The 22,537-nt window shown below is 33.4% G+C and overlaps 1 protein-coding gene across 2 annotated transcripts; it reads left to right on the top strand.

Annotated features, from left to right (window-relative positions):
- The first annotated feature begins 1,506 nt into the window (after positions 1-1,506).
- LOC134240162 (sodium-coupled monocarboxylate transporter 1-like) lies at positions 1,507-21,079 on the top strand. Of its 2 annotated transcripts, none has more exons than XM_062722268.1 (15): positions 1,507-1,949; positions 2,061-2,129; positions 2,236-2,287; positions 2,777-2,844; positions 3,032-3,112; positions 3,210-3,280; positions 3,480-3,617; positions 4,468-4,603; positions 7,768-7,856; positions 16,800-16,912; positions 17,874-17,944; positions 18,282-18,368; positions 18,595-18,875; positions 19,095-19,189; positions 20,215-21,079. In XM_062722268.1, the coding sequence occupies exons 1-15, from the start codon at positions 1,608-1,610 to the stop codon at positions 20,433-20,435; spliced, it is 1,914 nt and encodes a 637-aa protein (XP_062578252.1). In that variant the 5' UTR covers positions 1,507-1,607; the 3' UTR covers positions 20,436-21,079. The 2 variants fall into 2 exon arrangements, with proteins under 2 accessions (XP_062578252.1, XP_062578251.1); XM_062722267.1 differs by having other exon boundaries at positions 18,595-18,884.
- Positions 21,080-22,537: the final 1,458 nt, after the last annotated feature.

Below are 22,537 nucleotides of genomic sequence, written 5' to 3'. Positions count from 1 at the left end.
TAAGGAAAAGATTTGAAATTCTAATACCCGATCAATAGAGTTTTCAACAAAAAAAATACTTACAACTGCATGACAATGGTCCATTATAATCTGTTCCTTTCAATGCCCAGTTGCCATCCTCCATACAGATATATTCTCCCCAGTGTAACCCCTTCTTCCTGTGCCCTTCATTACAGACGAACTCTATCACCGCTCCGTATGTGGTGTTGGAGTCTGATTTATAGTCTGTCTGTATGTTATCTCCGACTAAAGGAGGTCCACAGTCAAGGGCTGCTCGACAATTATATAGGAGATTGGGTGTTTTTAATGATTAAAATATAAATAACATTTGCATACAATAATAGGAGTTAAAAACGTGAGTCTTTAAATATTGAATAACAATTTTTGGAAAGATGTTATAACTGTCACTCAAAAATTTGATGAAAAAATAACCAATTAATTTCATACCCCATGATACTTACGTTTGCATATAAGTTCTGTTCCATTCCAGACGCCGTCTTGTGTACAGTGGAGAAGAGTGTTTCCATCTGATTGGTTGTAACCAGCGTTACAAGCATAAACAACACTGTCATTGGACAGAAAAACCACGTGGGAATTGTGTGTTACAGTCACGTTACATGGGACTGAAAAAAATTGTCATATGTTACAAGCAAAAATGCATGAGGAAACATTGTATCATATGGATTTATCATAATAGAAACTTTGGTTTGTGCTGATGCAATATAAGTCAGTCAAATGGTATTTTACATTGTGTATACCTAGTGCGTACAGCCAGTAAACAAAATTATGGCTGTAAACACACAATACCTTGATATTTTATACTCAAGAAACCTGGCATTTAACTCAATATATTTCTTGTACGCTTAAAAAACATGAAACTAGAATATTAAAATATAAACAGGAGCCATATAAACACTTCAATAAAGGTTGATTGATTGTATATTGCTTAACGCCCCATTCGAGAATTTTTCACTCATATAGTGACGTCACTGTATGCCGGTGGAAGGCTTCAAATTAAGACCTAAACTTAGGCACTGAGGGCCATTGGGCAGAGAGGTTTTTTTTATCGTGCCAACGTCTACCGTGACACGGGATCTCCGTTTTAAGGTCGTATCCGAAAGACCCGTGACTTTCACTTCTAGTACCGAGCACTTGGCGAAGGAACAGTTACTACATGTTTGCGTCTTAGGTTTGACGCGGCACCGCGAACGAGAATTGGGCCTCCCGATCACGAAACGAACGCTCTACCACTAGGCTACCGTGACCGATCAATTCAACGAAGATAAGAAATTCATGCCACCCCCATCTCAAAGTGTTGGCTTTTTCTGGCTACAGGTGTATCTATTTAATGTCCATTCATTTTAAATGATCTTGCATATATATGTTTATATAATATTCGTCACTTAAACCGTGCCGTGAATGAGTTTGCATTTATTCACAAAGTAATTTCTGGTGTTATCATTCTTCGTTGAATGTAGTATAAAATTCTTTCCCTTGATCATTGTAGATACTTTGGAGCATTGTTTCATTTCCTACATTGTAAGTTTGACTGCACAAAACAGTTTAAAAACTTCTGGAAAAATAACTTTCATAAAACCCAAAGTGAAATGGAGACGTCAAAAGTGCTTGGCTACGTGGATTACATTGTAATGGGACTTTCTCTGGTAATGTCGTTGGTAATCGGAGTCTATTTTTCTCGCTCTGGCGGGAAACAACGCTCTGTGGAGGAGTACCTGATGGGAAACCGCCGGATTACGTGTCTTCCGGTGGCATTGTCGCTGCTTGTCACATTTCAATCAGGCATCAGTTTATTAGGACTTCCAGTGGAAATTTACTACTACGGAACACAGATCTACATGGGAATTGTGGGTCTGGTTGTCGGCTATTCAATCGTTGCCATTTTCATCGTCCCTGTTCTTCATCCTCTCCAAATCACTAGTGTGTATGAGGTAAAACATACAGTTTGCTGTCTAAGCAAGATGTAAACGTTGCTGTTTTGTTCATATTTTAACTAACTGGCATACTTTTATTAAAGTATTGCAATTTGTTTTTTCTTGCAGTATCTGGAAATGAGGTTTCAGTCCAGATCAGTTAGACTGGTAGGCTGTGTTTTAGGACTTCTGTTTACGGTACGTCCTTTCATCTTATAGTCTTCAGAACCCTTACATTGTCAAATACATGAGATAAAATACAAGGATACAATAGATGCATAAAAATGAAATTTTATACATATAGATGACGTACATGGCAGTTTGTCTATTCCTTCCGGGACTTGCATTGGAATCTGGTAATGTGAACTAATTGATACTGAATTCCATTAATCGAGATTGTAAGTAGAATGAAATTTATTTATTATCCACTCTCAACAAGGAAAATGAAATTAAGAAAAGGACCCGATTTGAATTCATATGGTTTAAAAAACATCCTTTAATGAAAGATGTAAACGTTGCTGTTTACTTTTTTCTTACAAAGAATGTAAGAAATTGATCATAGATTTCGAAAAAGTAAGAAAGGCAAAATCAAAATATTGAGTCGATTTAATTATTTAGATTTTCACTATTATTAACGCATAAATATGTGTGTCTTTTATTTCAAAAGGCGAAAATCGGAAAAAAAATAAATCTTGTGCCTTGTTCATTAAATCATTACTAGCCTAGAAAAATAAAAAGCAAAACTGCAATAAAAAAAATCATTTTATCCCTCTATTCTTGTTTTAGGAAGGAAATTGCTTGTATCAAACATTTTTTAATGCAACATATTTCTGTTTTCTTTTCAGTTACTGGGTTCCCTAAATGGGCTTCTATAGTTGTTGTTGCTGTCGTTGTTATAATTTACACTATGTTGGTAAGTTTCCCCCTCCCCTTCCTCAAATTATATTTTTGAACAATAGAGCTAATGCTACAAATTATTAATCATCAAAAATATATAATTTAGGCATTTAAGCATTTCTTCATTGTACAAATATTATCAATCATCAAGCAAGAAAACAAACAAAATTTCATGAATGACGTCATACCGGAAATTGTTGTAGGGAGGATTAAAAGCCGTGGTGTGGACGGACGTGTTTCAGTTCGTCGTAATGTTGGCCGGTATTTTGACACTCTTAATAAAGGTATACTGTATTTTGTAAACCTGATTTGAAAGGTACATGTATATGTTTTTATTGATAAGTGTTCGATTGTGATACAATGATTTCTGTTTGTCCGAAGGTTTGTCATCAGAGAAGCGTGGAAGAACTATGGAACACAGCCAAAGCTGAAGATAGGCTTCAATTTTTCAAGTACTTTCATTAAGAATAATTAATATGCATGAATTTGACACAGAATAGTTTTTTTCATTTTGGTATTTTATTCCCTGAAATTTTAATATTCGTTTACTCGCTCCTTCACTCTAAAGATGACGGAGCAAATGGTCCAATTTTCCGTGGTGCAGTGACAACAAGCACATATATGTAACTTACAAAAAAAAACTTTTTTAAGTTTTGATGCTGATCCGACAAATAGGCAGACGTTTTGGGCAGTGACCATAGGGACTATCACCTCATGGATAGGAAACGCTCTAAGCCAGTCCGGAATTCAAAGAATCTGCGCAACAGAATCTATAGGAGAAGCAAGAAAGTAAGTCTCATTGTCGTAAGCTGAAATCAAAACCGGAAGTTCCAGTTAGCCTTAAAATGGATAGGTCAATGTTATCGGAGTCGAGACCCCTTTTTACCTTTTTTTTTAAAATGAGAATCAAACTATTGTTTGCTTTTTTTTTTATTACAGTTAACAGCCTCGTATCATTTTTACTAACGAAGTGAGGCTACTTATAGACTCGCATATCACCCATTAATCAATTAAATTTCACGCTAATAGATCAATAAACCTTTGTATAGGGGATTTTTCCTGGTGCTTTCATAATAATGTTGTTTTATTATATACTGATCATGGTAGTATAATCTACCTCTTCATTTAAAAAATGGTTCTACCTTTTATCCAACTTCAAGCCACTATTTCATGAAACTGAGGAAAAAAAATTGATCTCATAGTTTTCCTTTCATGGTGCTTAATTTTGATTTTAAAATCACTATGTTAACAGTCTGGTAATGTTTCCATTACTAGTAATATAACAAACATATACGTACTTAAAAAGATATATGTATAAAGATTATTGTACCACTACAACATAAGTTTGTATACATATGAACAGAACATTGCAACTGTGCAAGGAAATTTCAAGAACAATGCACAAATACAATAAACTTACCCGAGTTTTAAAATGTAATTATATGCCATTGGGTGTTTTATATTGAAAATATGTATCAACAGTTGTTTTATTTTTTTAACATTTCTAGAATTTGGCACAAATTGCTTTAATTATAAGTTTCTTAATTTCAACATTACAAGTATTTATTTTATTCAAATTCTGATAGGTTTAAGTCTTTCGCTGCAAACGAAATACTTTTTAATTTTGGTTTTGTTTCAGGTCTGTATTTTTCAACCTACCTGCCGCTGTGTTATACGAGAGCCTGATGACATTTCTGGGCGTGGTTATGTTTGCTTATTTCTCTATTGCCAAATGTGATTTACTAGGTGCTGGGCTAGTTCAGAGTTCGAATGAGGTTTGATTTATTTACTGTTCATTTTGTCAAATATGATTCATTTCATTATCGATTGATAAAATTTGACGTATTAATCGGTATGTCCGTCCGTCCGTCTGTCTGTTATGCTTTGGGGTACCCATCTCTTATCCGTAACTCCTCTCATACCACTGAATGAAATGTTATGAAACTTTCACTGAATCTTTAGTACATATTGCCATTGTGCACCTCCTATTTTACTTTTTGATTCGACACATATTTTGGGTTTCCCACAAAAGAACATGGACACTGCCATTATATTCATATGGGAGGCGGGGGTATCATTTACTGAGCTCATTGCTCACAGTACCTCTAGTTTACATTGGTAACAATTAATATTGTCTTTTGTTTGTTAGGGTTATTTGGATTTTACTTTAGAAGAACAGGGATTTTTAAACCCGCAAATGGAAAACCAACTGATACCCATAGAGCTTCCTTTCGAAGAGAATATTTTTTTCAAAATCATACCCAATTTAAAATATTTTTAGTATTTCCAACAATCAAAATAAACTTGAATTACCTTCTCAATAATGGACTCCAAAACTTCAACAACAAAAAAAAATCTCACAAAGTTACATAGCGGGTTTCAGTAAATTTTCTACAAGGCATCTTTATTCAGTCGTCACTGAAAGGCATTGATTGAAAAACTTATGGACTGTACATCAATATTTACGAGCAGTGTTGTAAATTAGATGCGAATTCTAAAAACACTCCAATGAACTTTAAGAAAACTTTAACTTAATTTTTTTTAAAATCAAAAATAATATCATTAAACCTTTGACTTTTAAACACGGTGTGTAACACTTCCCTGTGATAAATGAAAGTCAATGGATTTTTTACATCATAAATAGCGGGGTTCTTTTTTTCAAAATGGGACTCGTGTATTCACCAACCTATTCCTTGTGGATTATTTACAAAAAAAGTTTGGTTATAAAACATTCTTACGCAAATGCATATTCTACGTACGAATAATTTCTAATAGAAGGCAAGGTACTGACAAACAAAGTTGAAAAATATTAAGAGTCTCGTTGTAAATCATCGGTTTGTATGGTGGCATATTTATGCCATCCACATAACTTTTTATTAACATCGCATATCATGCCAAATCAAGATAACTATCTCGTATCTCGTAACTTTCTTGTTTGTCGACAAACGCTGACTTTATATTTTGTCCAGTCAATAAAAGCAATCGTATTTTTGCGATATGGCTGTTTTATTCATGATACAAGATAAGTTATCTCGTCAAGTCAAAATAGCTATTGCAACAAATGTGATATCTTATCTTGACTGTACAAGATATAAAGTCGGTGTACGTCGACAAATCAGAAAGTTATCATGACTTGACTAGATAGTTATCTTGATTTGCTATGTTAACAAAAAAGTTATGTGGATGGCATAAATATGTCACCATAGGTTTGCAAATTCTGTGTTCAATACAAAGATCTCATCAAAAGATAATGTACGTTTTCCGTTTGTCAGATCATGACAAAGAGGGCTCGGTGTGTGAATCCGATCGGCCGGGGATTCTCACTCCTCCATGGCACCTGATCCCATCTCTGATATTTTAATACTCTTGTGTTTGCTCTGATCCTGATTTGTATTGTTTTAATAGACTTTTGAGCTTCATAACTGTTCATTTTCTGAATAAACCATGTGTTCACCCTTCATCGATTGGCTTAAAATGTTTTTGAAATCTTCAAATAAAGACAACATTACCCCGCTTTCTATGGAAGCAATCACACTAAACTGGCGTATTTCTCATTGATTTTAGCACTTTATGGTTTGCTTTGTTGTAAAACGCTTCCTGTTAATTACTGAAACAGTCAGAAATGATTTAAAATATCTACATATATATGGATTCCAACCCAGATACAACGAAGTCGTCCTTTTCAACCTGTCATTTAAAAGCGTATGAACTTAATAACCTCGGTGTTAATTTAATGCCCTCTGTAGATTTTTATGAAAATGAAATGGATCTTACTTTTTCGTTTCTAACTGTTTTACAAATGTATACCTTTGGTCCGACAAAGAAGATATATATTACTTGAAAAGTTAACAGTGCTAACTGTTTAAAGGAAGTGCACGTATTTGATATCTTTAAAAAGTCAAAACATAAACTTTTATTGTGACCCTCCGTCTTAATTTCTGTTATACATAGTATTATAAATGCATGTTCATAAAAACATTGTTAATAATATAGTGTGGGTAGGATTCTTAGATCACAAACATCAATAAAAAAAATACCATTAATATTAAGTCATAAAACACAAGTATTGTTCTGAGCATTGCAATGATGTAAAAACTTTTGAAAATTCCCTTTAACGGGTTCATTTATCAAACAAATATAAAAAATCAACAATTGTTTCCATTATCGATGTCGATTTTCATCTTTATTGTCTTATGTGTAACGTTGACCTAGACATAAATTAGTGATACTTTCGGTTAAGTAACACTTCTACATGTAGCTTACTTCAAAGAGATTCCTTAATAATTTGATCTAATGTTTCATTGCTTTTAAAAAGATTGTTTTTAAAGATCGAAACTTATTTCAATGTTATGTTGTTTATCATTTATTTGTATTTGATGTTAAAGCAATATGAGCTGCAACTTTGATGTCGGAAATTTTTGTTGCAATATTAAAATAATCTTTTTCAATGACAGAAAAACATTTTCAAGTCCTGTTGTTCATATTTACGATGAAAGAACTATCTTAAAGCTTTAATTGAAGCAAAATCACATTATTATCGTCCAATACAATATTGAGTTTTTATATAATAATACCATACATTCCATTGTACAGAAATATTTCTTCTGAATGAATAACAATTCAGTTAAGTCCACTTGATCAAAAGGATTAAATTATATACAGATTTATCATAATAGCACATTTTAACAGCAAAACAAAATTCTAAAAAATGCGGCTAATATTGCTTTAACCTTGTATTCCTATTACAAGGAGCACACGGCGGTTGTGACCGGTCGGCATGGGATGCTCATATATCCATGGCACCTGATCCCACCTCTGATGTTTTAGAGTCCCATGTTTACTCTGCTCCTATTTTGCATTGTTTAATGGACTTTTGAGCTTATATACTGTTCGTTATCTCCATTAAAATTTATTACAAAACCGTTGATTTCTCTCTCAGATTGTGCCGTATTTCATGATGGACCAGTTGGCTGAGATTCCGGGATTGGCGGGTCTCTTTCTTGCTAGTTTTTTCAGTGCTACTTTAAGGTAAGATGGTACATGTACATGTAATATCTGTAGCTTCTTGGCTAGCGGAGATAATGTACGAGGGATTATCAAAGAGTTCGTGGACTGAGGCTATAAAATTAGTACTGTGTAGTCTGTGCTTTCAAAATTTATGAGGAACATAAAACAACAAAACATAAAGAAATGTTGAAAATTTGAGCTTGATACGTTGATTATTTGCCAAATTATTACAGAACAAGAGGCCCATGGGCCACATCGCTCACCTGAGCACTAAGGGTAGGAAAAAGCAGAAAATGGCGTTTTATTGTAAAGTTTAAATCCAAAAGTAGTCCCATGACCAATCATGGATTTGCTATTTTTAAGAAAATGATTTTCCTATATATATCTTTAAAAACTTTGGTCGGCCATTTTGGCCCCACCCTACCCCCGGGGGTCATGATTTGAAAAAAATTGAATCTACACTACTCGAGCATGCTTCCATATAAATATGATGAATTATTCTTGAGAAGAAGATTTTTAAAGAATTTTCCTATATATTTCTATGTAAAACTTTGGTCGGCCATTTTGGCCCCGCTCTACCCCCGGGGGTCATGATTTGAACAAACTTGAATCTACACTACCTGAGCATGCTTCCATATAAATATGATGAATTATGGCTTTGTCATTCTTGAGAAGATGATTTTTAAAGAATTTTCCTATATATTTCTATGTAAAACTTTGGTCGGCCATTTTGGCCCCGCCCTACCCCCGGGGGTCATGATTTGAACAAATTTGAATCTACACTACCTGAGGATGTTTCCCCATAAGTTTCATATTTCCTGGCACAGTGGTTCTTGAGAAGAAGATTTTTTAAATATGCCATCAAATTTTCATTAATTCCCAATTATCTCCCCTTGAATGAGGTCGTGGCCCTTCATTTGAACAAACCTGAATCCCCTTCACCCAAGGGTACTTTGTGGCAAGTTTGGTTGAAATTGGTCCAGCGGTTCTTGAGAAGAAGTCGAAAATGTAAAAAGTTTACAGATAGACGGACAGACGGACGGACAGACGGACGGACAGACGGACGCCGGACAAAATGTGATCAGAAAAGCTCACTTGAGCTTTCAGCTCAGGTGAGCTAATAAAAACGACATAATATGATCACCTGGCACCGTCGCCATCTAGTTTCATGACGTCCGACAACGTCACTGTTTTTAATGAATGCTTCTTCTACCTCATACACTTATTTTGATGACATTTCCAGGAGCTGAGTAAGGACTTAAACCCAACTTGTTTATATAACTTCACAATGCCATGAACAGCGGCTTTTAATGCATATAATATTCCAAATGGATTTATACATTGGGAGAGATCCTCGCCTGATTGTGCCAACATATTTTGCTTTCTGGAGTTTAATATCTACAACTCATGATCAACATCATATTTTGAGGTGATTGATTTTTCACACCGTGACTACCAATCGACATAAACTGTGCATCTCTTTTCTCTCTGAATCTCTTTTGGCATTAAAAACAAGTACTCTGAATTTTATTTCTCCGTAGCCAGTTTAAACATTTCCTAGGTCTATACCAGTTTTTTCCAGGGCAAAACTTTATAGAATGTTGGAAAAGGAAACCCATCCCCCCTTTTGACGTCATTTTCCAGGCCTTTTTTGTATGGACACATGTAAAATTTACGATAAGACTTAATAGAACTTCCGGAATAAGGTAAAAATTCCATATTTTATGGAACAATAGTGTCCCAACCTGGATTAACGGGATTTTGGATGTTAAATGTTCATATCAAAAGAGTTTTTCTAAGTTACACTTAGGTCGAAAAAACGTCGTGTTCGAGTTTGCGCCGCCTGGACATACCATTGCTTACAAAAACATAACTAAGTTATTAAAAAATGAAACTTAAGATTTGTGGTTTTTCTATAGAAAGAAAAGATGATGCTAACTAGAGTTTAGAATTCATTGATATACCTGCAGCGATTTTAATTTTATGACACCAGTCCACGAACTTTTTGATACCCCCTAGTAATGTCAATTTTGATTGATTGTTGTTTATATCTCATGATTGTTTGTGTCAACGCCTGCCGTGACACGGTATCTCGGTTTTTAAGGTCTCATCCGAGGGACCCTGTCAAGTTTGATTTACTATATCAACTGACAACACTGGAATACTGTATTAAGATCTGTTTTCTTTTCGAAAACTACAAGGAAATATGTTTTATCTTATATTGAGAACTGGAAAATATTGTTATTTTTAGCTCAACTGAGTCGAAGGCTCAAGTGAGCTTTTCTGATCACATTTTGTCCGGCGTTTCGTCTGTCCGTCCGTCTGTCTGTAAACTTTTCACATTTTCGACTTTTTCTCAAGAACCGCTGGGCCAATTTCAACCAAACTTGCCACAAAGTATCCTTGGGTTAAGGGGATTCAAGTTTATTCAAATGAAGGGCCACGCCCTCATTCAAGGGGAGATAATTGGGAATTAATGAAAATTTGGTAGCATGTTTTAAAAATCTTCTTATCAAGCACCACTGTGCCAGGAAAGATGAAACTTATGGGGAAACATCCTCAGGTAGTGTAGATTCAAATTTGTTCAAATCATGACCCCCGGGGGTAGGGCGGGGCCAAAATGGCCGACCAAAGTTTTACATAGAAATATATAGGAAATTTCTTTAAAAATCTTCTCCTCAAGAGCAACAAAGCCATAATTGATCATATTTATATGGAAGCATCCTCAGGTAGTGTAGATTCAAGTTTTTTTCAAATCATGACCCCCAGGGGTAGGGCGGGGCCAAAATGGCCGACCAAAGTTTTACATAGAAATATATAGGAAAATCCTTTAAAAATCTTCTTCTCAAGAATAGCAAAGCCATAATTGATCATATTTATATGGAAGCATCCTCAGGTAGTGTAGATTCAAGTTTGTTCAAATCATGACCCCCAGGGGTAGGGCGGGGCCAAAATGGCCGACCAAAGTTTTACATAGAAATGTATAAGAAAATTCTTTAAAAATCTTCTTCTCAAGAATAGCAAAGCCATGATTTGTCATGGGACTACTTTTGGATTTAAGCTTTTCGAGTATAAACCAATTCTGCTTTTTCCTAGCCACAGTGCTCAGGTGAGCGATGTGGCCCATGGGCCTCTTGTTCTTAAAAGGAATACATGTACATGTATAACCTTGGAGCACATGTAGACATGTGTTCACTTATAAAATAGATCCTCATTTAATTTACGAAAACATAGACGAAAAATGGGTCTTTTTTCATTGTATATTATATGACAAGATATTTTACTATTAGCTCGCTTTGAATGACCGAATTATCACTTACTGTATAGTTACCAATGGCACTTGACGTTACTTATTTTTCGTATATAAAAATACCCCCATACCTAATAACACACGTGTATTGTATTAGGTGTGTGGTTATTTTTTTTAAGAAAAATAAGTAACGTCACGTGCCTGTGAAAGATAGGCCTTTTAAAACACGCTTTCTGGGAGTATTTGAATTAGATTCTATACTAGTTCCATACCAGCAAGTGAAATATGGTTCCCATTTAAATCTGAGAACGCCATAGTTCCGTCAAAAAATACTGAAGCGGAGCAAAATACAATCGTATTCTATAACTCAGAGGGATATACCAGAAAATCAGCTAAATATCTGCAAGATTTGGAAATAAAGCAAACGCAGAAAATTAAAATGAATAGGAATACGTCAAAAATCTCAGTAATGCAAAGTTGATCTGTAACTTATCAAGATACACTTATTACGGAAGCGTATTAGTGCCACTTGGACACTTCACTTTTTTTAATGTGTAAAATTTACACTTTAATGTGTAAATTTTACACTTTAATCTGTAAAATTTACACTTTAATGTGTAAATTTTACACTTTAATCTGTAAATTTTACACTTTAAAGTGTAAATTTTACACTTTAAGTGTAAATTTTACACTTTAAAGCGTAAATTTTACACATTAATCTGTAAAATTTACACTTTAATCTGTAAATTTTACAAAAAAATTTACACTCTATTTGTTTATTCACATAGTCAATTTAGCATCTTCACACATCCTGAGTAACACATTTTTAAGCCAACAGACCATGTTTCGTGCATGATAAAATTTAATTCTGATGTTTTATATTAAAGTAAAACTTTTCTTTGAATATAAAGTGAAGAGCATATCAAACATACATGCACATATTCCCGATCACAGCTGCTTGAGGACCCCTCCCCCCAATATAGATTCCAGGGCCTGTTAGACTTATTTCAAATAAATAATATATGGATGACACAATTGTGATATAATCTATAAATCCTATCAATTCAAAAAATTTGCTTAAACTAACATTTTATTGGCTTACAAATGTGTTACTGAGGATGTGTGAAGATGCTAAATTGACTATGTGAAAAAACAAATAATGTGTATATTTTACAGATTAAAGTGTAAAATTCACAGATTAAAGCGTATAATTTACAGATTAAAGTGTAAATTTTACAGATTAATGTGTAAAATTTACAGATTAAAGTGTAAATTTTACAGATTAAAGTATAAAATTTACAGATTAAAGTGTAAAATTTACCGATTAAAGTGTAAAATTTACACTTTAAAGTGTAAATTTTGCAGATTAATGTGTAAAATTTACAGATTAAAGTGTAAAATTTACAGATTAAAGTGTAAAATTTACAGATTAAAGTGTAAAATTCACCGATTAAAGTGTAAAATTTACACTTTAAAGTGAAAATTTTACAGATTAATGTGTAAAATTTACAGATTAAAGTGTAAAATTTACAGATTAAAGTGTAAATTTTACAGATTAAAGTGTAAAATTTACAGATTAAAGTGTAAATTTTACAGATTAATGTGTAAAATTTACTGATTAAAGTATAAAATTTACAGATTAAAGTGTAAATTTTACAGATTAAAGTGTAAAATTTACAGATTAAAGTGTAAAATTTACACTTTAAAGTGTAAAATTTCCACTTTAAAGTGTAAATTTTACAGATTAATGTGTAAAATTTACACTTTAAAGTGTAAAATTTACAGATGAAAGTGTAAAATTTACAGATTAAAGTGTCAAAAAAAAAGTAAAGTGTGCAAGTGGCACTAATACGCTTCCGTACTCGTATATTTAAATAAGCTTAATATCTGCAAACTCGTAGAAAAAGGTGAAAAACCAAATGAAACAGACGGACAGATAGAAGATAGAAGATGAGGAAAGGAACTAGTGTATTCCTATTTTTTATTCGGTAATAAAAGTATATACATGTCAATAATTAAAAGATTATTATAATTATATGTTTTAATATATATTTTTCTAATAAAGAAAAACATACCGGTTTCTCTGAGAGATGTCTTTACGATATAAAGAACATAAACGTTATAAAAGACATTTATTATTTAGAACAACAAAAGATAATCATTTTGAGCGAGTCTCCTTTGGTTTAAGTCAGACCTAAGGGGTTGGGTTTGATTTCATCTAGAAATGAAAGATTTTTGGACAAACAAAACAATTCATTGCAATTATTAACTGCCTCAATATACTACAAATTTACATTTGCTTGCAGCAAGTAGACATACTTGTAATTATGTACTAGCTAGTATTCTTCTTTGGGTGATTGTTTTAGCTTATTCGAACTACTTCAAAAAATTCTTTATTTTGCTTTGCAGTTATTATTGGATATGTTTTCCCTGACTTCCCAAATTTAAATATTCCTATCTCATCTATAAAAACAATGAAAGAGATCACCAAGTATGTATTTAAAGAGATACCATCAATTCTAGACAGTTCGATAACAATTAAGTTGTACGAGTGAAATGTGTAAGCAAACGAATTGTTCAATTGCTGCAGGTTTCCCAGAATATATCGACAGTAATACTTGTTTTTCTGTGATATTGATGTTCTATTTACACGGTTTTAATTTTAATACTGGTTGCGTGAAAATGACAGAAAGGGACAGATTAGCAAAAACAACTTATATCCTTCGTAAGAAACAAAGACATCTCTTTCTTTCAAATTAAAAATTATATATCTATATAATTTTAATATATGCACTTTACAGAAGAAAAAAAATATTTCGCTAAAGATATGTCCATGAGTTCGTTAATGCACCATCCGTGTTAGGTTGATACTACATGTAAATTTGTTAGGTTTATCACAATGATTCTGTCACCCATATGATAAAAATGACAAAGTCCATGTTTTGCTCTGAGAGACCCGAAATAAGTGCCCGATCAAAAAAGTGAAATGAAATTCATTAAGTGGTATGAGAGGAGTTGCAGATGAAATGGGTACCCCAAAGCGTAACAGACGGACGGACGAAATGACGTACAGAAGGTCGGACATTCCAATCAACCTCTCACTTTTTAAGCGGGGATATTATGAGAGAAAACATCATCAAATTATGTTATTTTTTGGTTGTCTTTTATTTCCTTTTTTCTCAAGAAATAAGTGATTCAGTAAAAAAGATCAGACATGATGTACATACTTGGAGAATGATACTTTTCTCTCAGGGATTGTCTGTGCTACGGATTATTTGTCGATTTTTCACGTTCACCAACCAACTGCAATTATCAGCAATCTACGGAATTGAAACTTCTATTGCCTTCAGTAATTTACTGCAACATTAAAGTAGAAAATAAACATCTGGAGCATTTAAATTTGATCTTTGGCTGTGATTACGTGGTATTCTGCAATTACAAGAACGACTTTATTGACAATTGCTTTTATTATACCTCTACAGATTTTTCACTATATAAAAGTAAATCGATATATTTTGCTGATTTCCTGAAAATCACCGTGAATAAACCTACAAATTCCCTACAAAACAGACTGATTCCCTGCAAAAAAAAGCTCGTTCATGAACTGATACACACCTATTCGGAACACTTAGCATTTTCTTTAAACTTACGACAAACTTAGAAATGTTCCGAATAAACTCATGAATATTCATTAATGAATCGAAATGCATCGCGAGTCAACTGGTCCCATATCAATCAAAAAGAACCAGTTTACTGGTAGCAAACGACAACAGAAATGGCGAGTGAATATAACTTTTTCAAATGTCTTGTTTGTACCGGTATAATAAAACAGTTAAAGTATATCATTGAGGCGCAAGCGCCTCGGGAAATAGACTTGCTCTTGGGGAACTGGAATCTTGCTGACTCCCTCAATGATATACTTTAACTGTATACTGTTTGACCTTGAAGTAAAGACAGACTTTAAAATTAATGTTTTATACCCCCCCCCCCCACGTGAAAGGTGGGAGGGTATAATAGTGATCTGGTAATTCGGGATGTCCGTCCGTCCGTCTAGTTGTACGTAGGTCCGTCTGTTAAGCTTTGGGGTACCTAACTCTTATCCGCAACTTCTCTTATACAACTGAATGTAATTAAATGAAACTTTGAAAAATTCTTTGTTACACAGTACCATTGTGACCTCCTGTTTTATTTTTTGATCGGACACTTATTTAGGGTTTCCCACAGCAAAACATTGACACTGCCATCCTTTCTATAATATTGAAGGGTACCCATCTCTTATCTGCAACTCGTTCTATACCACTGAATAAAATTAAATGATACTTTCATAGATTCTTTATTATATTATTCCATTATGCACCTAGCTTCTATTTTCCTTTTTGATCTGACACTTATTTTGGGTCTCCCGGCCAGAGCAAACTTTGGACTTTCCCATTTTAGTCATATGGAAGGATGGGGTATCATTTAGTGAGCTCAGTGCTCACAATACCTCTAGTTTTTTCTTAAATTAACAATCAAACATAAATTAACAATCAAACATTTTAATTTACTTACTTTAAAAAACAAGATGTGTTAGTGAAACACTATGCACCCGGCGGCAACAAAGTTCAAATTAAAGAACGATTTGTAGCAGATAAGTCAAAGTCAAGGTTACAAGGTCATTGACCTTGATGTCATTTGAAAGAACTTCATTATTGGAGTATGCACACCGAATATGAAGTATCTATCTCTCATGGTTTTAAACTGATTGCAAAAGTTCGTAAAATCTATTTTTAGCACATAGGTCACAGTCAAAGTCAAAAAGTCATGACCTTGGGGTCATTTGTAAGCGCTTCATTAGTGAAGTATGCATACCAAATATGAAGTCCCTATCTCTCATGGTTCAAAAGTTTTGGCGAAAGTTCGAAAAAGCTTTTTTAAGCAGGTAGGTCACATTCAAGGTCACAAGGTCATTGACCTTGGTGTCATTTAAAAGAACTTCATTGGTGGAGTATACATACTAAATATAAAGTCTCTATCTCTCATGGTTCAAAAGTTATGGAGAAGGTTAAAGTTGACAACAGACAGACAGACAAACAGATAAACAGACAAACAGACAGGACAAAAACAATATACGCCTCGGATCTATCGACCCAGGCGCATAAAAAATAATTTTATGCTTATGACAATACGAAGAAAATGTGATGCAGTGAAAAGAAAGAACAATAATTTACATTACCCCATATTATCCTCTAATTTTCCCTCTTCATAATTGTTTATTTTATGAATCTTTAATGTGAATTTAACGCCCTTCAGAACTGATATAATTTTTCAAGCATTACAATATAAAAATATTTTTTTAAAAATGACGCTTATTTAAGGACAGATGATACAAACAAACTTTTGTCAAAAATTATGAAAATAATAACTTAGGTCATGTTTTAATGAATTAAATGAATAAGTTTCACGTAGTTTTCAATTTTTTATTCAAAGTTGAACAAAAGTGAAATTTAAAGTGAAAAATATTTGTAAAGAATAATAAGGATGGTTTCATAAGGGTAGAATTTTGAACATCACAAATGTTTACAATTTCATTATATTCTAGAAATTTATTATTTGCATTATTTGCAATGAAATGAGGTCAAAAAATATATACCAATCCAGGCATCCATTTTTTTTTTGTTTGTATCATCTGTCCTTAAGGGAAAAATTAATTGAAGGATTTTTTTACACTTCAGTACAATGTCCTCTGGACTAAATGCCATCTCTGCCCTGGTCTGGGAGGACATTATACAGCCCTACTTCCAATGCTTCTCTCTGAGACAAGGGTCTATTGTCACCAGGAGTACAGGTTAGTATTGTCACCAAGAGTACAGGTGAGTATGGCTTGTTGATCCGTAAATTACAAACTGTTATTAACCAAAATAAAGTTTTTTTTTCTTCTTAGAAAATAAATAAATATAGTTAGAATATATCAATTTTCCTTGTCTCCGAATGATTTCGTTTGTTTCTGTAACATGTAACAGTTTCCCAGAATAAGATATGGTCTGATACTTTCTGTTATTTTGATAGAGCAAAGCACTTGGTAAAAAAAAATATAACTGATTCGAGGTTACATATAAATCTTAACCATGTTTTCTCATCTGATAGAAAAAAAGGGAGATAAGTTTATTTGAAATACGAGTGAAGAAAAGAAGAGTGATCAACCTCACAAAACCTGTAAACAAAACGAATAGAGACATGGACGAACCAACAGATCCCTGGAAACACAACAGTTAGGAATAGGTACCGAGTTCCTAGGAGTAGTAGGCATTTCCTATTCACCGTAAAACCAGCCGTGGGTTGATTTAAAAAATACAACTGGCTTTTAATCTGTAAACGTGACGGAGACAGTCGAGAGTCTGGTTGGACAAGACAATAAAACACTGTATACAGTTATAATAACCCTGGTTGCAATTATGGTTGGGTAGCATTTTGACTGGAATGTACTAATTATATGTATTAGCCCATAGTTTGCTTATTAATTTTGACTTCAAATTGCCCCGTTTACGTAATTTGAATAGACAGCTCATGGCGAGCGTCACTGGTAAACTTGGGGATGTTTTCTTCTCCTATAGGCATTTCATCCCAACGATGGTGTTTCCAGTAATCTGTCTTTGTCCTGTTAATTCATGTTATTTACAGGATCTGTGAGATTGAGCACTGTTCACCATTTAATGTGTTATCACAAAAATATATAGAAACCAAAATAAAGCAATTCATGATTTTAAGTTCATAACTGATGTGATATTTATTTTATTTCCAAACTGAAGTTCCTGTTTTTGGTATTATAATCGTTGGGATGTCATTCCTGACAATGAATTTACCTGGAACAATAACACAGGTAAACTTTAATGGACTGCAGTATATAATCAGAAATATTAAAGATCTATTTGACCAGCTTGTTTACTGATCTCAATCTTCACTTTTTAATCATCAGTACGTATATGATACTAGTACATAGTACTTAAATTCAACTCTTGATCATTTTTTTTTTCGGAAAGCTGCATATTTTTGTTTTCGGCAATTTGTTCATCTCTAAAATTTTAATAAAAATAAAAAATTATCCAATTTTGATTTTTCTATCATTATCGTAAAGGATTAATTTAAACATATAATAATAGTATGTTTTTAATCATTGAAAACTCTGTGATACGCATTTGTAATTATTTTGGTGGTAGATTACTTTAGGGACCCTATCTGCAACATCGGGACCTCTCGTGGGAGTCTATCTATTAGGAATGATTTTCCCATGGGCCACAGCTAAGGTAGCATCAGACAGCTATGCTTACTTGGTTCTCTCTCTCTCTCTCTCTTTTCTTTAACATATAATTTTTTCAGACAAAATAATGCAAAGTATTTACAATTCTTATTTATTATTTTGATAAAGTCGGATTTTATCAATAAATATTATTTTATTCTTTAAAAATTAAAGTATATTTTAACTTTTCCTTTAGCTAATATGTTGTAGCATGTGTCTGTATGTTTTAACAGTCTGCCGTTGTGTCTGGGGTTCTTGCCTTTTCTCTATGTCTGTCTATGACCATTGGATCGAACCTATATCCCACCAAGTATCCTCAACTCGACCCTATCCCTACATACGGCTGTCCTGGATTCAACTCCACACTAAATCCCCAATATAATGTCTTAAACCATTCCGTCAATACCACGATTAGTGAACAGTATGATAAAAGACCGAATGACGACAAATTTGAACCTTTTGATGCATTAAACCATACTTTGATTCCTACCACTGGACAAAGCGAAGATGACAGGCATGTATAGTACGGTCAATTAATTCTGGGATGTCAAAAATCAATTTTATTAACATTTTATGATTACTGTTAATTGAAAAGATTTGTACCTGTCATTTCAATCATCTACGGGAATTGAGTGCATAAAAATATTTTTCGTATTTATGTTAACATTATGATTCCCACTGAGTCCTGAATAGCCAAACAACTATTACATTTTGTAAATAATTCTCTTTGAAGCACACCTTGGCTTTTCCGAGTCTCGTTTCTATGGTACCACGTGATCGGTGTCGTCACTACTGTCGTTAGTGGAGTCATTCTTTCTGTTGTATCAGGTTTGCAAAGTTCATCATAAAATTAAATAAATATTTTTACTTCCAGACAAAGGTCAATGATAACATTTTCATGTCGACAAACTATGGACATTTAAATCTTCATAAAGATAGAATTTCTCTTTTTTCCTTGGAAAATAAAATGTATGCACCAAGCGAGAAAAACAGTATTCAAGACCAAACCCTCAAAACTTTGGTTTTTATGCATCTGGTATTTTATATTCCCTGACTATACCCATTCAAAAGCAATAACTTTCTTATACATGTACATAGAAATATTTTCGATACAAGCAAGTCCAATGAATTTGGTTGTTAACATTCTGTCAGTGGAAACATGTCGAACACACTATTAAAGTCAATACTGTTCTTGGGTCCAGTGACAACGGATTTTATTTATTTGAGAAGATTTATGTTGTCGACTGGTAACAGGCATGAGAATTTAACTGGAACTATGGATAATTTATGCTTTAATCTGTACATAGCATTCTTTGTGTTTATGAATTTTGCATGTCAAAGTTATAATCAGTTCATTACGTTTAGTAGAGCGCTCGCTCCATGATCTGGGGGTCTTGAACAAATTCGAACCCAGTCGATAAAAACTAGGCAACCGAGTAAAGGTCAAAATTTGAATCCTGTCATCAGTAGACTAGTCTTTATATGAGTAAAATATAATGGAATTGGATACAAACAACAATCAATCATTACGCTTACGATAGACAGACACATTCACTTTGTCTGTCTGTCTGTCATATGTAAAAAATATGCCTAGAACAAATGTAGAACTTTCTATGATAATCACACGAAATCGCTATAGATACGAAAAGTGAAAATTAAAATTGGACAGAGAGGAACATACATTTTTAATAAGCTATGATTAATAATGCTGAAAGTGAAAATAAGTTTATATTTCATATTTTAGAACTTTATTTTTTACCAAATTAACAATTTCTGTCCCTTTGCATAAAATGGAGAAAAATTCTAAATTTAATAGATGACAACTTGATAATTCATTTGCTCCGTCCCATTAGGTGGACTTTCGGACATACCATGTGAGGAGAGGTTTGTCTTCCTTTTCGTCAGAAGACTAACTTGTTACCGGAAGCGATTGAAAATCAAGCAGCCATTGGCCCATTATGCAGAATTCAGGGCTTCCTTTCGGTCAAAATACGACGAAGAAAATCGTGCATCTTTCCGGTCCACAGGAAAACCCATTGAAAATCGCGTGCAGACCAGAGCAGGACGAGTTTAATGGTTTGGGGAAGTAAAAGAAAAAAAAAATACTCACCATTTGTAGAATGCACTGTATCTTTTATCAGAAAAACTGTTGAACAGAAATAGAAAAAAGTGTCATTTTAAAAAGAGAATAAAATTATTAATGAATTAAAATAACATTTTCACTTTCTTTCTATTTTTCATAAATAAATTCATACTCACCAGCAAATATAATCCCCAGAAGCATGATTTCATTTTTCAGTAAAAACTGTCTTTCGCCTGGTGCTCAGCAATGAACTGATCAGCTGAGACTGTGACAGATAACTGGTTGTTAGATCGACATTGATCATTCGGACACCTTGATGCGTCCATGTATTTTCCGATACAAAAGCAAAAGTAAACATTATCGGTAAATGGAACTGAAAAGTGCTATTTTATTTTGATTAACAGCGTTCAAAATTTAAACCGTTTGATTACTCAGTAAGGTCGTCCACATCCCGTCTGTGATTCGGACTTAATATTTACATCTCTTTTTTTTATTTCAAAAATTTATTTTCTTTAAAGATAATAGAAATAAATGTAATAATTACTTCATTCATACACTTTTTTGATATTTTTACTCTTTAACGTTAAAACAATGACTGTATTTTGTCAATGAGATATTATCTTGGGTAAGTAAAAGTGCATATAATCTGACACCTTCAGGAAACTTGATGTATATCAGTACGTATATATTTGACTTGTAAATTAATTAATGTCCCCCACTAATGATTTGAGGTGGAGGAACACGAAGGTCGAAGCATTTTTCCACGCGTGGAGCATCCCTCTTTAGGGAGAGTGCTAAAATAGGCTTTGCCTGCTGCCCGATCCCATTCACTTTATTTTTTAATAAAATTTTGTATAATTGATTAAAAAAAAAAAGAAAATCCCTTTTACAGGAAAAAAATCTTATCTTTGAACACATACTTATAAACTGATACGTGCAAAATTAATTCGAGGAAATTTGATATACTATAAAAAGTCGTTCCCCGAATATGTTCGCTCTTTCTTTCATGTATTAATTGGATAATTACTTAAGTTTGAATAACGAACAACCTTGTATGTGATACTTGAAAGGATTCTAAGTAAGGCTTGTAATTAATAAACACTTTGATTCAATCAAACAAGGAATTCTGCTATGCCCACCGGGAGTATTCTTTTTTATGCGCCCGGATCGATAGATCCAGGGCGTATATTGTTTTTGTCCTGTCTGTTTATCTGTTTGTCATATCTTTTGAACCATGAGAGATAGAGAATTCATATTTGGAATGCATACCTATATGCTAAAAATAGCTTTTTCGACTTTTCGATGTAACTTTTGAACCATAGCAGATAGAAACTTCATTTTTGGTATGAATATTCCACTAATAAAGTTTTTTTTTCAAGTGACACCAAGGTCAATAACCTTATGACCTTGATTGTGACCTACATGTATATGGTAAAAATAGCTTTTTCAAACTTTCGCCGTAACTTTTGAACCATAGCATATAGAGACTTCATATTTGGTATGAATACGGATTATCCACTAATTAAGTTCTTTCAAATGGCATCTAGGTCAATGACCTTGTGTCCTTGAGTGTGACCTATATGTTAAAAATAGCTTTTTCGATTTTTCGCCATAACTTTTGAAACATAGGAGATATGGACTTCATATTTGGTATGCATACTCCACTATTCAAGTTCTTTCAAATGACATCAAGGTCAATGACCTTTTGACCTTGACTTTTACCTATATGCTAAAATAGCTATTTCAAACTTTGTTGCCGCCGGGCGCATAGTGTTTCACAAACACATCTTGTTTAAAATGTTTATTCTCAATATTTGAGGCAACACTTCGTATAGATACCTTACCTGTTGTGCCAGGAGCTCCATGAATTGGTAATTTATTGTCCGCGAAAGCGAGGAGACATTAAATTTCATTCGTCTGTCCGTCCGTCACAAAAACTTTCCGTTTAACTTTTGATTTAGTGCAGTTATGACTTTCATATTTCGCATGTGTATTCCTTGTGACAAAACCTTTCTTTGGGTACCACCAAATTTGACCTTTTGACCTTGATCTTGGAGGTTTACCCACTTTTACACAAAAATTCAAAACTTTTA

This window comes from Saccostrea cucullata, unplaced genomic scaffold (assembly GCF_032062105.1).
Source record: "Saccostrea cucullata isolate Sc308-1 unplaced genomic scaffold, CSIRO_AGI_Scuc_v1 ctg74, whole genome shotgun sequence".
NCBI classification, from domain to species: Eukaryota; Metazoa; Mollusca; class Bivalvia; order Ostreida; family Ostreidae; genus Saccostrea; species Saccostrea cuccullata.
The sequence above is the reverse complement of the archived record's forward strand: the minus strand, read 5'-3'. Positions and strand labels throughout refer to the sequence as shown.